We start from the raw sequence: 14,995 nt of genomic DNA on the forward strand, positions 1-14,995 counted from the left end.
CTAAGTTGTTTACTTCTGTGTTAGCAGAGTGACCTTAAAACATTGTTGATAGGCAGCCAAGTAAGGCCAGGCAGCAAGGAGCCCGTTTTGGGGCTGTGTCTGTACTACTGGCCTCAAAGGAACTTGAGTGTAGCCCCACAGTCATCGGTGTTTTGTTGGTATCATGTTCCCTGGCATGTTTTAGCATTTCTCAGCACTCCTTTGGACAATGCCTGGGCAAGATTTGGGGCATGATGTAGCTCAGGGACTATTTTCAACTGCTTGTATGGATTAGAAGTGGAGAAAGTTGAGCTGTGTGGGTGCAAGCTGTGCTTTGCCACTTGCCTGTAAGGCCTTGGGACAGGTTGTGGCTCGCTGTATTACTGACTACAGACATAGTCATGGGTTCAACCACATGAGCGACTTCAGCACTGGCAAGTGAGTCATGTGTTCCCTTACTGTCTCTCCTCAAGGCTTCGGGAGTCCTGTGTGTTCTGCACAGCAGCCAGTTTCTTTTAAAGAAGCTAGTGTGTGTCAGACATGCTCCTTTTGTGCCTACTAAATTTTGCCTTTCCTTAGTTACAGAAATACCAATGCTCAGCTTATCCAGAATGACAGCAGTTGCAAGCACGCTCACTGGCAGGATATGAACCACCCAGGGGACCTCACTTGGAACTCCAGGCTTTAGATTTCTCTTGCAGGCATCACCCATCTCCTGGAACCTTCAGGGTTTTAGGCACCTAGTATCCATCCTCAGCATGGAGGTTGCTACGGAAAATGATTCCTAATGTGAAATTTTCTAGAGTGTTTTTCTTACAGGGGAAATAGTGTGGTAAGGGGCACCAGACTGCAATCTCATGCACTCACCATGCTCCTTTCAAAGAAGTTATGTTAGGAGGGTGCTGCTTTAATCTTAAAAAAGGAACTGAGAATTTATTTGAGGTTTTCTGTCTGTACCTACTAAATATATTTCTGCTTGCATCATGAGCGTGCTCCAGAAGCATGTGTGATGAGACAGAGGTCACTGCCACCACTGCTGCTTGGTGTGATGGTTCTATAGGATCTGGCTGGTTCTGCTGCATGTGCTTATTTCTTTTTTTTAATGTCATGAATTAGCTCTGACCCTTCAGCTGTGACAGCTGTGGCTGGAAAGCCTGCTGTGATTTTTGCCTTTATCGTACAAGGCACGTTCTTAGAAGCCTGTAAGGTGTTTGCTTTTTGGGTATTTGTGAATGTACCATAGAGTACTATATAAATTATATATATATATGTTTATATGCTTTTTTAGTTCGAGTGTATACACACACACACTTCTTTTTAATAAATGCATAAGTAAAATGTGTGTTTCTCCCATACATTTCTAGTACTCCTGAAGAGTTTCCTTTTATAGAAATCGTGCTGTGCTTTTTGAGGCTTTAAACTTTTATTTGCCTGAACAGCTGAAGGCAAATTGGAAAAGCAGGAAGAATACTGAATGATAGTCTTCACTTTACTGTCTGCACCATCACTTTGAAAATCTTCCCTGCCACTCCTATTTATCCTGAAGATGACTTAAGTTGTTACTCATGCTTGGGTGTTACCGTCCAAGCAAATCCTCTGGGCTACTGGAAGAGAAAACAGAACACTTAGAGCTGAGGTCCTGCATTTCCTGCTTTTGTCTGTGTTGGCAATGCGTTCACTTCGTGGTAGACACTTGTTAAGTGTGCAAAACACTCACCAGGGTTGCAAGATCCTGGTTATGTTAGCACAGTATTAGTGGATTTATCTGTTGCAGGTAGACCAATTAGCCCAACCCCTAAGATGCTATTTTGATTCAAGTACAAACACGACCAAAGGGATTACCTAAGACACAGCAGCTATGCGGAGTTCTTCTTCTGTGAAATTTGGATGCCATTCTTGATTAAGGATTTAAGTTTTTCTGTATTTCATCTGCTGCTTTAAAATATAGAGTTTCCCTATGTTGCTAGGCTTCCATACATTAGGTATTTAGGCTCTCTCTATACTTGAGACAGAGCTGCACTTCCAGGAAGCAAATAATTCTATTTATCTTAAACAGGTATTTTACAATGGAATTATTTACTTTTTGAAGTCCACTGACTGTAGAGAGCATCTGTCTTGGTGACAAACCTAAACTAAGTGTATAATGTTTATCTGTAAAAGTTAATAGAAGTAAATCATATGCTTAGTCTTCATAACTGTGTTTCCCTTTTCCTTTCAGGACTAGAGGGGTATTTAATTACACCTAGTTTTGCATTAGGTGACTACTTGTGCTATAGATCTCATTTATAGTCACTGCTGTGCTTTCTGTTCTTGTGAAGGTCATTTGCAGTGTGGCTACAGAAGTAGCTGATCTCTGTATCATGATCTTTCTGTCTATAAATTTACAGCTGCAATATAGAGGTGGGTTTTATAATCTGATCGATGGAGCTTGCAGCTCTGTTGATGCGTTAAAGAGGTCTTGCCTGTGTCTCCTCTGGCCCCGCATACAGACATAAGACTTGGTTAACATGATATACTCTTAGTCTCTTTCCCTGAGACTATCCTGATTATTGGTTACAGTTTAACAAAAAATAGTGAAATCTGTTTCTGGGAATACTTGCTTTTCAAAGCTTTTTTATATTGCCCAGTATTTCAGTGGTCATGCCATGGCTGTAGGACTCTCATTTTAGTCCCACTGTTTCTAGATAGTTTGGACTTCAGGTTTTTATCCTGCATCTGCATTGCAAACACTTTGTAGGAATTTTTAAAAATTGCTCATAAGGAAAATAGTATGTTAGAATCCAGGGACATATATACTTGCAGTTCTCTAATTTTGTAATATCTTGCTGAATTGGAGTGAATTTGATTTCACTGTCTCCCTAAATACAAAAGTAAATAATGCTTGGGTTACGTTCTGTGGCCATATCCCTGCTGCTTCTTCCTTGGATCCAATTATGCTCTCTAACTTTGCAGTTTTGTAAATCTTTGTAATGAAACAAAAATGATAAAATGAGTAGAATGAAGTTTTGTTTTGTTCTGGGATTTTTTTTTTTTTGCTTACTTTAGCTGAACCACAGTCCTGAATAACTGTCATTAGCTATTATTGCTGTTTCTGACCTTATTACTGTGCAATTTGAGCCATTCTAGAGTTAACAGAAGCTAATTCTCTCTTTCATAGAAAAGTTAGGAAGCAGAGTAGATGCCAAACAACATTTTAGTGGAGGGAGTGGGGAGCAGAGGTTCAGCTACATACTCAGTTTTCAAGCTCTTAAGGGAATAACAGTATCTCATCAAACTGCCAAATTCAGTGTCATTGGAAGTGGGGGTTTTGTCTCTTTGCTTGCTGCATTTTCTTTAAGATATTGCATACATGCAAACCAAACCATGGGTGTTTGTTTTATTTGGCCTACCAAAAAAAAAAAAAAGTGCTTTTGTGCCTGCTTTTATACTGTATAAGTTTATGGTATTTCAATTGTATGTTTGTATCACTGATTATAACTCCAACACTAACTTTTCTGTAATAAAAATGTCCTTGTTGGGGATGAGGATCTCCCTATTTATAACTGTGGAGTAACTATAGTGTTCACTGACCTCTAGAATGGTAATGCCTCTTCATTTGGGTTGGGTTTGCTTGTCAGAATGGGTTAGATGCAGGCTGGTAAGTGCATATTGTACAGCTGAATGCCCAGAACAAAGCCTATGCTTGGTATGCTATGTCTGTGCCTGCTGCACCTTCCAGCAGCTCAGAGGAACCCACAGATCTAATCTGGATAGAAATAGCTGCTGACTTTATTTTTTTTTCACACATACCAACCCACAGGAGTATGTGAAACTCAATGTGAGCATGCAATATATATGGGAAAGTTTCTTTCACACATAGAAGGTGTTACATTACTTACATAAACATGTAGACTAAAAGTTTTCAGATTTGATTTCATTAATGAAAGATATTTTTTTTAAGGCTGAAAGGCAGATGTTTTTGATATTTTCTTCAGTATCTGTAGTTTCATTTTTTTGCTATGTTTTACTGTAATTAACAAATTTCTCCATTAAGAAATATCTGCAATGCTGTGGGTGCTTTTTACACTACTTCAGAAAAGCATCAGAGTTTTATTACAGATGCTTCCAGCTTTAGCCAAGTGTAGTTCTTGATGCTGTCATGAATGGTAAATCTTTTGTAAGCCAGTATCACTTCTTAGTGACCAGGAGTGTTTTCAGTTTTTATTATGTTAGTAGTTGCTTTTAGAAAGTGTTTACCAGGACAGACTTCAAAAAACTAGTAGATGTAACATTGCAGAATTTTACAGGAGAGTGAAGATCGTGTACAAGCAACTTCCTTTTATAAAGCAGCAATTTTTGCAGAATTCATCTGAAAAGCATTCATCTTAAGATGAATTTGCATTCATCTTAAATGAGCACTATTAAGTGCATTCTGAAAATGCGCTAATGATTGTCAGTTGTATTTAAATATTTATTTCAGCACTTTGTCAACTGGATAACAAATGCAGCCCTGACATTTACAACTTCTAGATTTAGAATTGTTCTGATTTACATTTTGCATTAGCTTTTGAAATGTACCCTCTTTCATTTTGTGAGTGATCCTCAAATGCCAGTAACCTTGAAGTATAAATTATACCAGTCTTGCAAAAAAGGGAACTTGTCAGGATCTGCAGGTCTGCTCAGGTGCAAGAACCTTATAATACTACATGTACTGCTGGCAAAGTGTGAACAAAGTGCTCTTCATCGATAAAACTCCTATAAAATAACTTGGAAGAATAAATAATATTAGAGGATACTGTGGGGATACTAAGTGGGATTTTCAAAAGTATCAATCTCAAAGTGAATGTCCCTGGTTTCAGTGCTGTTTTACCTGAGTTTGAACACACAAACACATCTGACCCAGAAAGTCCTGAGGTACAACTGGTGTAGTGGAACTCTCTTGGATGAGAGAAAGCCTTGTTGCCTCCCCTACTGTTATCTTCCTCCGCAGGCATCCAGCCTCGGCCATGGTTGGAGACAGGATTGTAGATGAGCTGAACCATTGGGGTCTGATCTGGTACAGCCATTCATATATTCTACCTGATCTCATGAGTTCTTTTTAATCTTTGGATTTCTGTGGCTGAAGTTACTTTATCAAGAAATAAAAGTTTGGAGGTTGATTCCAGTTAAGGATTTCCTACCTGCCATCATCGATGGGATTTTTTTTAAAGCAATTTTAGATTAAAAATATAAAGATGTATTTGAGTTGGTATTTGTTTAAATATCAGATGCATATACTGAATGAAACCAATTTTGAGTTGCGTTCTGTTCCTGAGAAAGCCAGAAATCAAATTTTCAAGCAGAAGATAAAAAGTATAGAATGTAAAATCTTTTGCTTTTAAGTAATGTTATAGAATCATAGAATCACCAGGTTGGAAGAGACCCACCGGATCATCGAATCCAACCATTCCTATCAAACACTAAACCATGCCCCTCAGCACCTCGTCCACCAGTGCCTTAAACACCTCCAGGGAAGGTGACTCAACCACCTCCCTGGGCAGCCTATTCCAGTGCCCCATGACCCTTTCTGTGAAAAATTTTTTCCTAATGCCCAGCCTGAACCTCCCCTGGCAGAGCTTGAGGCCATTCCGTCTTGTCCTGTCCCTCGTCATTTGGGAGAATAGGCTAGCTCCCTCCTCTCCACAGTCAGTTGTGATTTATATTTTTATATTTTTATGTTGAGGTAAATCAGAGATGCTAATAGCGTTTGTTTCTTTACCATTTGTCTTTTGATGTTGCTGCTTAATTATCTAGTTATCAGTGGTTTAGATCAAAATTTGCTTGGAATCAACTAAAATCTCACAGCTTTTATTTTTATGTAAGTATGCAATACCTACACTCTGTACATGAAGAAACCAGAATACAAAGAACAAATTTGTAAGTTTTGATCCTAAAACTGAGCTCCTAACCCTCCCTGCATAGGCATATGAGTAAAAATAAATGTGCATTTAGGAAATACTGGATGCAATGCATTTGGATGCTCAGGAGCTCAGGCAATATAAGCTTTTTTTGTTTTATATGAGATGCCTAGGCGTGACTTGGAAGCATAACTCCTCATCTAGATTTAAATTTAAATAAGTTCTTACCAGAGAGACAGAAGAGTTGGTATCAAAGGCAGAAGCAGAGGGAAAGACCGCAGCTGTTCAGAAATGTGCCAGCTCTCCAGGATAATCCTGTTGCAGAACCTGAAAAGGTGGAGGAAACCTCATCCAGTTCTGAAAAGCTGGTAGCTTGGCTGTATATTGGCTTGTTGTGGGAGGTACAGGTTCACTCCCCCTCTTCTGAATCAGTCTGATCAGGAATTTCTCAAGCAATGGTCAGATTCTCTAAATCACAGATGTTGCTGTTTTGACTGTGGGGTTTTTTTGTTTGAGTTTTGTTTGGTTTGTTGGTTTTTTTTTCCCCTGTGGAAAGAGTGAAATCTGTTTAATAATAAAGAATATAAAGCTTCCTCAAACAGTTTTGAGATACCAAGCTGTTAACTGGCTGGAAAGCTATTGTGCTGTTGCACTAAGCTAACTCAAGAAGCAGAAACTGCTGGCCTGGAGAGTTGAGTGCAAGGTAGAAGGAGCTACTCTTCATGCTTCTCCAGGCTTTTTCAGCTGCTATACCCAAGGAAAGTCTGGTTTTAAGGGGAATACCCATCCATGCGGCTTTATCTTCTCGTTCTGCTTTTAAGTCAGTGGTGATTTATATTTTTTTTCTTCTGCAGTTTTGTAATCTCAGCAAGAGCAACTTCTCCTTACCAGGGTGAGGCTGCAGGGTGTTAACAGCTGTAATGAATAAGTTGCCACTCAACCGAGTAACAGCTTCCCAGGCTCTGGGAGAGTAGTCCAGAAACATAGCTCACCAGTGACATTAAAGGCTTTAGCCTCAGTCTTTGGAGGGAGTCTAATATTAAATATGCTCCTTAGAGAGAGGTGTTTTGAGACATTAGAGGTGCATATCTGGCTTTTGAACTCCGGATTTGTCAGTGACTTTGTATTTGTCAGTAGCATATGGAAAACATACAGATTTTCTACTCATGCTGAGAGTTTAACGAGTTTTTCTGAAGTCTGATATGAATCAGAAGATTTTAGGGTTTCCAAACAAGATAATTGACTATTTTCAGATATTATACATTTATATCTGTGTGATCTTTGTAGCTTAACCTCATACTGTTTGAATTTTCTTTTCATAAGTTGTTGGATAAAGATTTAGAATGCTGTGAAGTTTAAAAGTCGGTCAGCATTAGTTTTTAGCAGTCTTTGAGTAACTTAGTTTTCCAGAGTAGTAGGCAATGCACAGCTGATTTGTAATCAGGCAGCAGGCTTGCAAAGGGAAGCAAACTCAATCAGATAACATATCGTGTACTCTGACAGCTCAATATGCATTTTCTCCAGCATTGATTTGTCCTTCCATATAGTGCCCTGAAGTGAAAATGACTCGGTGCTGTATCTGTGTTGCAACTGAGTGCCCTAAATCTAAAGTGCAGATTGATTCCTTAGTTTTTTGGGGAGGAAAAACCAACACTTACTACTTACTTTTACCTTTTAAGTATTTATTTCATTTTTACAGCGATGTTAAATTAATTTTGAGGAAAATGTACAATGTTCTAATAGCTGGGAAACATATACAGCAGGATGTTTTAAAGCACTTGTCTATGTATTCCTGTTTGTAACAGTAATATATGTAGATTCTTCCTTTTACATGGCTTTGGCTTTTCAAAGTGTCTTGATTAATTTTGCCAGCAATAGCCCCAAGTAATTTATTTTTATGCTTTATAAAGTTTGCAAGAAAATAGCATTTGAAATTATGAATGCTTCTATTAAAAATATCTCTAAGACACAAAGACTAAGAGGAAGTTTCACTCTAAAAGTTTCAGTGCCTTGAGTTTCTTTGTGGGACACCAAATTGTTAACTAGAAGAAATATTTGAGTTGGTGCACGTGCATTTTTCTAGTTAGCAAAGGTCATGTTTTTCTAAGAAACTACTACTTTGGGGTTGAATTACCTTACTGGGAGTTTGTTGTTTTGCTCAGATGTCTGTTAAACTTCTGAGAACTTGTTGAACTGAGAACTTCTCACAAAAGAGTTTAATAAATTGTTACTGTACCTAAAGCACTAATTTCAGTCATCAGGGGTTATTTCGTTATAATTATGCAGAAATCTGAGACAGAGGTGAGAAGAAAAACCAGTTTGTCTGAGTTGTTTCCAGATGCACTAAACTACCAGAAGATTTAATTGCTTTATGGGGCCCTGGCTTGTGGAGAGCATACATTTTATCAGATAAACCTGGGAGAAACAAAGTTCTTGTAGCCCATTGATCGAAGTGCTCATGAACATAGTGCTCCCTAAGAAGGAAGGCACAGGGAGAAGGACAAGAGGGAGGAGTAAGAGAAGAGGAAACACTGAAACAGGCACAGTAGCTGAAGTGATAGGATCAGTCTGGTGCTTTTTTTCCTCAGCAGCTGGATACTGCATTGTAAACCAGGTAGTTTCACTCCAGGCCTTGCTAACTTGGAAACACATATCATTATAAAAAATTAGCAATATTTTTACCTTCAGGAAAAAAAAAACCAACCCACCCACTTTCATTTGGTTTTGACTTGACAAGTCACTCTTTGGACTTTGGTTAACCTAGTATGAAACCAAAAGTTCCTTTCTAATATCAGAACAGACATTTGACATAACTTCTTAAAATACTCTTTCCTGTGTACTACTATGCTTAATACTTTTACAGTCTTTATGCATAAACTTTTCTGATGAGAAGGAAGTGTAACATTTACATATCAGAATATATTTGCACAGTTGAAGAAATGTGCAGGCTTCTAATTCCAGTTTAGTCCCAGTAGTCCATTAATACTGTTTATATTGTAGAATCACTATCAAATATTTTCATTTTTACAGTCTGAAGGCTGTGTTGAATGAAGCTTTCTGAAACTGGCCTGTCAGAGAATCTGATGTCCCGTGGTCTGGTGGATCGGTTCTTTATCGAATTTTGAATTGTATCTGATGTGAAATAATAGACTATAGGGTCGAAACAGCAGTTTGAAACAGCAATGCAGAGAGTGATGGGGTACATAGTCCTGACTGCTGTTACCACTGAACAGTTAATCCAGGTCTGTGTTCTCATAAGAGAGTAAAGTATTAAGGTAACATTATAAGGCACAAAGCAGAAGCAGAATATCACCAAATGGACAAAAATCATTTTGAGTACCTTTTTCTTGCTTAATTTATTCCGACTTAGTGTAAGCGGTTTATTCAAAGTCCGTAAGACCATAGTAGAGCAGGTCACATTCAAGATGAGTGGAATGAAAAATCCAACTATTTCAATGAAGATAACAATCCGGGATAGGTAGGTTTTCCATGTATCCTCTGAAAAGTTTTCAAAACACGTTCTTTGTTCAGTATTGTTACGGCGGTTTGTAGACTGGAAGAAGCTTGCTGGTGTGCTGCCTGCTAACACTGTTATCCATACTGCAGCACAGACGATCTTTGCGTTCCTTTTGGTTCGGAGAGTCTTGGATCGAAAGGGGTGCACTATAGCTAAAAAGCGATCAACGCTTATGCAGGTCAGAAATAAAATGCTCCCATACATATTTGTATAAAAGAGGGTGACAGAGATCTTGCAAAGAATGTCTCCAAATGGCCAGTTTCTTGCTACAAAGTAGTAAATCCTGAAGGGTAATGTAAACACAAAAAGCAGATCCGATATTGCTAAGTTAAGCATGTAAGTTGTAGTCTCATTTCTCACTTTTAAAGTACAAGTAAAAATGTAGATAGCAACGCAGTTTGCTATGAGGCCGAGAACAAACACCATACTAAAGATACACCCGTACAAAGTATATTTAAAGGAGTCCTCAGTGGAACAATTAGAGCTTACCATTATAATGATATATTTAAAATTCCTGTGATTAGGAGGTTTCTCTGGTGTTTTTATTGCAACTTTTTTTTTTTTAAATTCCGGAACAGCTCGCAGATGTGTTTGAACTGGGTGCTTTTGTGAGTCTGTTGCAATGTGAAGCTTCAGAGAAGGAACACAAGCTGTCTAGCAGGGGTGCACATCTCTGGCGGTTGTCACCAGGAGGTCGCTCGTCTCTCCAAAGTGCTATTTGTAATCACATAGCCAGTATTCAAAAGTCAAAACCGGTGTTATTTGTGGCAGATGAGGTCATCCTGTTGCTCACTTAGTTCCATTTTCCCCCTTGATTTGATGAAGCTGCTGTAGAACTTTCTGCCTGATTCTAGGCTGCAGACAGTGATGGCAAAGTCTTCTCCATCCAGACTTGCTGGGAACATATGCTTTAGGAAATTATTTTCCAGGTGCCACGAAGTGTCGGCACTTGCATTTCTCTCTCTGTTTTCTCTCTTGTAAAAGGAGCTTTCCGGATCCTGGGAGCGCTTGCTTGCTGGCTCGCCCCACCGGGTGGGAAGCAAGCTGCTGGCCAGGGCAGAAACCAAATTCCAGAGCGTGTTTGTTCCTGCAGAGCACAGCCCTGGCTTCCCGTGCCCCAGCAGCCGCTCGCCAGCCTGGCTCCTTCTGGAGAGGAGAGAAAAGAGCTCAGGCAATTTGTAGCATGACATCACAGGAAGAAGAGGTCGGTCTCCCTGAAGAATGGTTTCAATTCAGTTTGTTTGCCTTCCCCTAATCTGATAATGTGTCTGCTGGGACTGTACCTTGCAGGCTGCAAATGGTCACCAGCAGAGCTGCTGCAGCTGCAGGCTCTGGTTAACTCTTTCCATGCTCTCTGGAAGGTCCACTGTCAATGCTTTTGGGAGTCCAAAAGTTTCATTGCAAAATCTTTTTCTTCAGTTATGATGAGGCTTTTCAGTGCCTGAATACCTCCTGTACCTTTAAATTCCTGCTTATCTTTGGAGATAGAAGTAATTGTGGGATTTTATATTTTATGTAGGACTGAACCACCACTACCTTTTTTGATGGATATTTTTGCTTGTGGTAGACAACCTGTTAATCACCAGAAGTCAGTTGAGTAGTTCTGTCTCATTTCCCTCAAGTACAAACCTCAGGAGGAATAAGGTAACATTAATAGGTAATAAAATAATTTCAGCAAATAATTACTGAAAGTGGAAGGCATAAAGATCATGAACCTGTGGGTTGCTCTGGGTCTTCCCAGGACTGAGATGTGTTGCAGTGGAAGGAGAAAATTTGTTCTGCATTAGGAAGCATATCCTAAGCTCTCTTTCGAATTGGAAAGATGCTTCTTTTTACAGAAAAAACCTGCCTCAATTGTTTGAAGAATTTGTGGTACAGAAAGCATTTTCTTCAATATGTAAGCACAAAATAAATATAGCAAAATAAGTACTGTGCTAATGCAATTGTTTCTGATAATTTAAAGGGGGCAGTTATCTCACATGCACAAAATACTTCTATTAGTCACGGATTAATGAAATGAAAACATGTTGTAACTAATTAAATTGTTAAGTAAATATTAAAAAAAGCAACTCTTATTGCCTTTGGGGCAGATATGGGATAAATCTTCATTTAGACAGACTCATTTATTTAACAACAGCTTGGATAGACTTACTTCTGGCATCAAAACCAGTCTATTTCTAAGCCTTAGAATAACAAATCTCTTCATATCTGGCTGGGTGGCATGGTTCTTTTGAACTAGATTTCAATCAGTGGTACCTAAGCAGGGCTCTGGGCAAAACCTTTCTAGTCTGCTGTAAAGGAGAGTAAATTATAGCACTTCATGGGGTTTTGGCATAGTTTCTTAATGTAAGGTATGTCAGACAAATTTCAAAAACATGCAAAAATGGGCTTTGCTTATTTTATTTCAAGTTTTTGTGGTAAATTTCTTCTGTGAAAGTCTTTCACCTTGATTTTGAGGTGAAATTAGGCAGTTTCACTTCAGTGAGCTATAACCACAAGAAACCTTTCTAACTATTTTTGAAATTCATACACTAACTGTTGTGTAGTGCATTTTCCACTTCTAACTCAGTAAGAAAGGAAAATGTGAGCTTGGCAAAGTCTCTTGTGTGTGTCCAACTTAACGGGTACCTCAGCATAAAATTTCCTCACCTGGCTTTCCTCGTAAAAATGTCTTCACGCATGGTTAAATTTTGTTTCTGTTCCCAGCACCCTTGCACAGTGAAGGGAGAGTTTTCTTGCTGCAGTCGGAGTTCTGCGTCGGGCTTTTCCTGCTCTGGCTTTGTTTGCACAGGAAAACTGTGTGAGGCAGGCTTGGTTACTGGAAGGAAGATCCCTGAAGTACAGAAATCTGACATGTCAAAACCTCAAGTAATAATTCATGTTTAGAGTGGAAAAACTTACAGAAATGAGTGTCTCTCTTTTATTCATTGGTACCCAATTTTCTGTTTGGGAGAAGGTGTGGGTGCACAGAGGAGGAGTACTGGCTGTTTTACCATGGTAAATGTGTGACAGAGCAATCATGAAAGCCCATCCTCAGCCTTTAGTCCTTCCATCAGAGCCCATGCCTTGCTGTGGCCCGTGTTATTGCTCCTATTAAGAATGTGGCTGCTACTCAGAGCTGTATTTTAGGGGCTTAGTTATATGCTTCTACTGTCCTTGGACTTTCTTTTACCCCTGCACCTTTTTGGTGCAGACCAGTACACGTACTTTACGCTAAATGAAGAACTAAGTGATGTTTGGATACTTCCAGAAGTAGCACGCAGCTGCAGGGTTTCTCTGTCTGCAGAAAGAAATTTGAAAACCCCAAGCTGACAGGTTTTCGCTTTGTATCCCATTTCAGTGAGGAGGTATTTGACTGAGCGGGCAGTCTGACTCATTTTAGAGCAGAAGTGTGAATGGCAAAGGTGAATTGCATACCCATTTCCTTAAGTTAGATGCAGCTGATTGTTATCAAACAGTGTTATAATTTATGTGAGCTTCTCCAAGCTGAAGAACCTGCATGAGTGCACTGCAAGGCGTGGAAGTCGAGAGCAGCTTCTCTTCTGGCTAGGCTCCAACACAGGCAGGGAGGAAACTTCATTGCATGCTTTCCTTTCGTTGGATCGCCTTTCAAGATATTGGGCCCTGTGCCATTAGATTTGGAAAAGCATTCAGTAAGCCCCAACACTTTAAAAATTAAAAAAAGTTTGCCAGTTATTGTGGAGGAAGAATTGACATGGTAATGACCTTGTGTTCCTTCATCGTGGGCAAATTTTCCTTTGGGATGGGAAGGTGGAGTAGGGAGGAGGAAGCAGTTGCAAGGAGGGCACTATATGCTAAGAGTTTTTTTCTTTTCCCCGAAGGAAATGATGCTGCCACTGCAGGGAGATGCATATGTAAATCTATCTGCATCAGAGACGGGAATGAGTAGTGGCCTGTCACATTTTGCTAGTGCTAGATAAGCAAAGACTGCGTTCCCATCAACAGGCTTCCTGCAGCTCTTGAAGAGGCATTGAAGGCAGAATAAGCAGGGACTCCTTAAAGCTAAGAGCTGATGAGATGATGGAAGTAATCTCTCGCTTCAGCAGTGAACAGATTTCATGTACTCCTTTAGTTGGTTATTACTTAGCTCCGATTCCATGAGTTTAGGTACCCGAATTTAGATATCTAGGACTCTTTACAACCTTGAGTGATCTTGGATTTGTGTGGCAAACTTATTCCAGTGTTGAACAGGGGGGCAGAAAGGCCATAGAACACATTGCCACCACCAACTGCTGCTTCCTCCTACCCCTAGATGTCACAGAGTTGGAGACTTGCTGTCATTTAGGAAACAGGCAAGATTTCTTAAATTTGGAAGTCTGAGCTGAGTGATAAAGAAATATTTCACTGAGATAAAACAAGTATTTGAAGTCTTTCCAAGCCTTCGGAGTTGTTTTGGCTGGTGTTGCGTGTAGCCTGTAGTGTTAGTCTAGTTTTCAATGCTGGAATCAAATAGAAGTTGTAGTCAAAGGTGAAATTAATTTTGAACTTGTCTTGTTGTTCTGCATGTAGCCTGATGCTACTAGTGTGAAGCTTTTGCTTTAGATAAAAAAAATAACTTCAACATTAATAAGTTTGTAATAAATTCCTACAGTGCTTCCAAAGCCAGAGTATGCACAGTTAAGGGGTTGTCAGAGATGCACAAAATGCTGTATGCAAGTCCGTTATTCTATAACATTACTGCTTTTAGATGCATGACTGTCGTGGTACAGGCATTTGTTCTCACTTCAGTTAAGCAACCTTATGTAAAAGAACTGCTGCTGTCTTATACAGTGAAGACAAATCCTGTCAGGGGCAGTATTTTCTTTACCCTGTTGTTATTTAGCTGATAATTTTCATGGGTTTTAGCATTTTTAGTCTATTTTCTGGAGTTTCTCTTTGAGCATGTGTTATGTACAGGAAGGAATTTATTATGGTGGAGACATAGGGCTGGGAGCCAGGAAGTCTGTTTCTGGCTGTACCACAGATTTTCTGTTACAATCCTAACAAAGTTTTCTATGACTTTGTGCTTTAGCTTCATGTAACAGTTTGTTCACTGCCTTACTGGGATATGAGACCATCTTAATTGTTAAATACAGTTTGAAATCCTTGGATGGAGAACCCTGTAATAAATATGATATTGAGGTAATTGCAGTGGCTAGCAAATGCGATAAAAATGTAGGAAGATTAAAATTATGTATTTCAGATTCCTGCAATGAAAAAGGATCTGTTAGGAGACTTTGCTTGAGTCAACTCCCTAAGTCTATGGGGAAGTAGGTATAGAGAAAGCAGGGCAGGGAACTTTGACCTTCTTGGGTGCCTTTCAAGAGCTACCTGCTCAGACACTCCTAAGTTACTGTAAGACTGCTTCTGGTAAGTGGCTTATTGCCTTCTTACATGCAATGATGGTGTCCACCTACGGACAGAGACAGTGTGAAGTACTTAGCACACTGAAAATTCCCTTTTTACCCCCCTAAAAGTTTTCTAGTGTAGTAGGCGAGTCTTCAAATGAGCATTAAAAGACTTATAATGGAGAGGCTGTTTTTATGTAGCCACACTAAACCTGCATGGCTATTGCATAGCCAGTTAAAGACTCCTCCATGTCAGGAAACTTCTTAGTAAATGA

General features: G+C 39.4%; 2 protein-coding genes across 2 annotated transcripts in view; one reads left to right on the forward strand and one right to left on the reverse strand.

Moving 5' to 3' along the window:
* RB1 (RB transcriptional corepressor 1) overlaps positions 1-14,995 on the forward strand; it is a 78,575-nt gene that overhangs the window by 37,095 nt on the left and 26,485 nt on the right. The gene's annotated exons all lie outside the window — the stretch shown is intronic.
* LPAR6 (lysophosphatidic acid receptor 6) lies at positions 7,011-10,595 on the reverse strand. The gene is given in 2 exon segments (XM_069881354.1): positions 7,011-8,985; positions 8,988-10,595. Coding segments are annotated over 2 exon segments (936 nt in total). The 5' UTR covers positions 9,865-10,595; the 3' UTR covers positions 7,011-8,926.

Source organism: Phaenicophaeus curvirostris, chromosome 1 (assembly GCF_032191515.1).
Source record: "Phaenicophaeus curvirostris isolate KB17595 chromosome 1, BPBGC_Pcur_1.0, whole genome shotgun sequence".
NCBI classification, from domain to species: domain Eukaryota; kingdom Metazoa; phylum Chordata; class Aves; order Cuculiformes; family Cuculidae; genus Phaenicophaeus; species Phaenicophaeus curvirostris.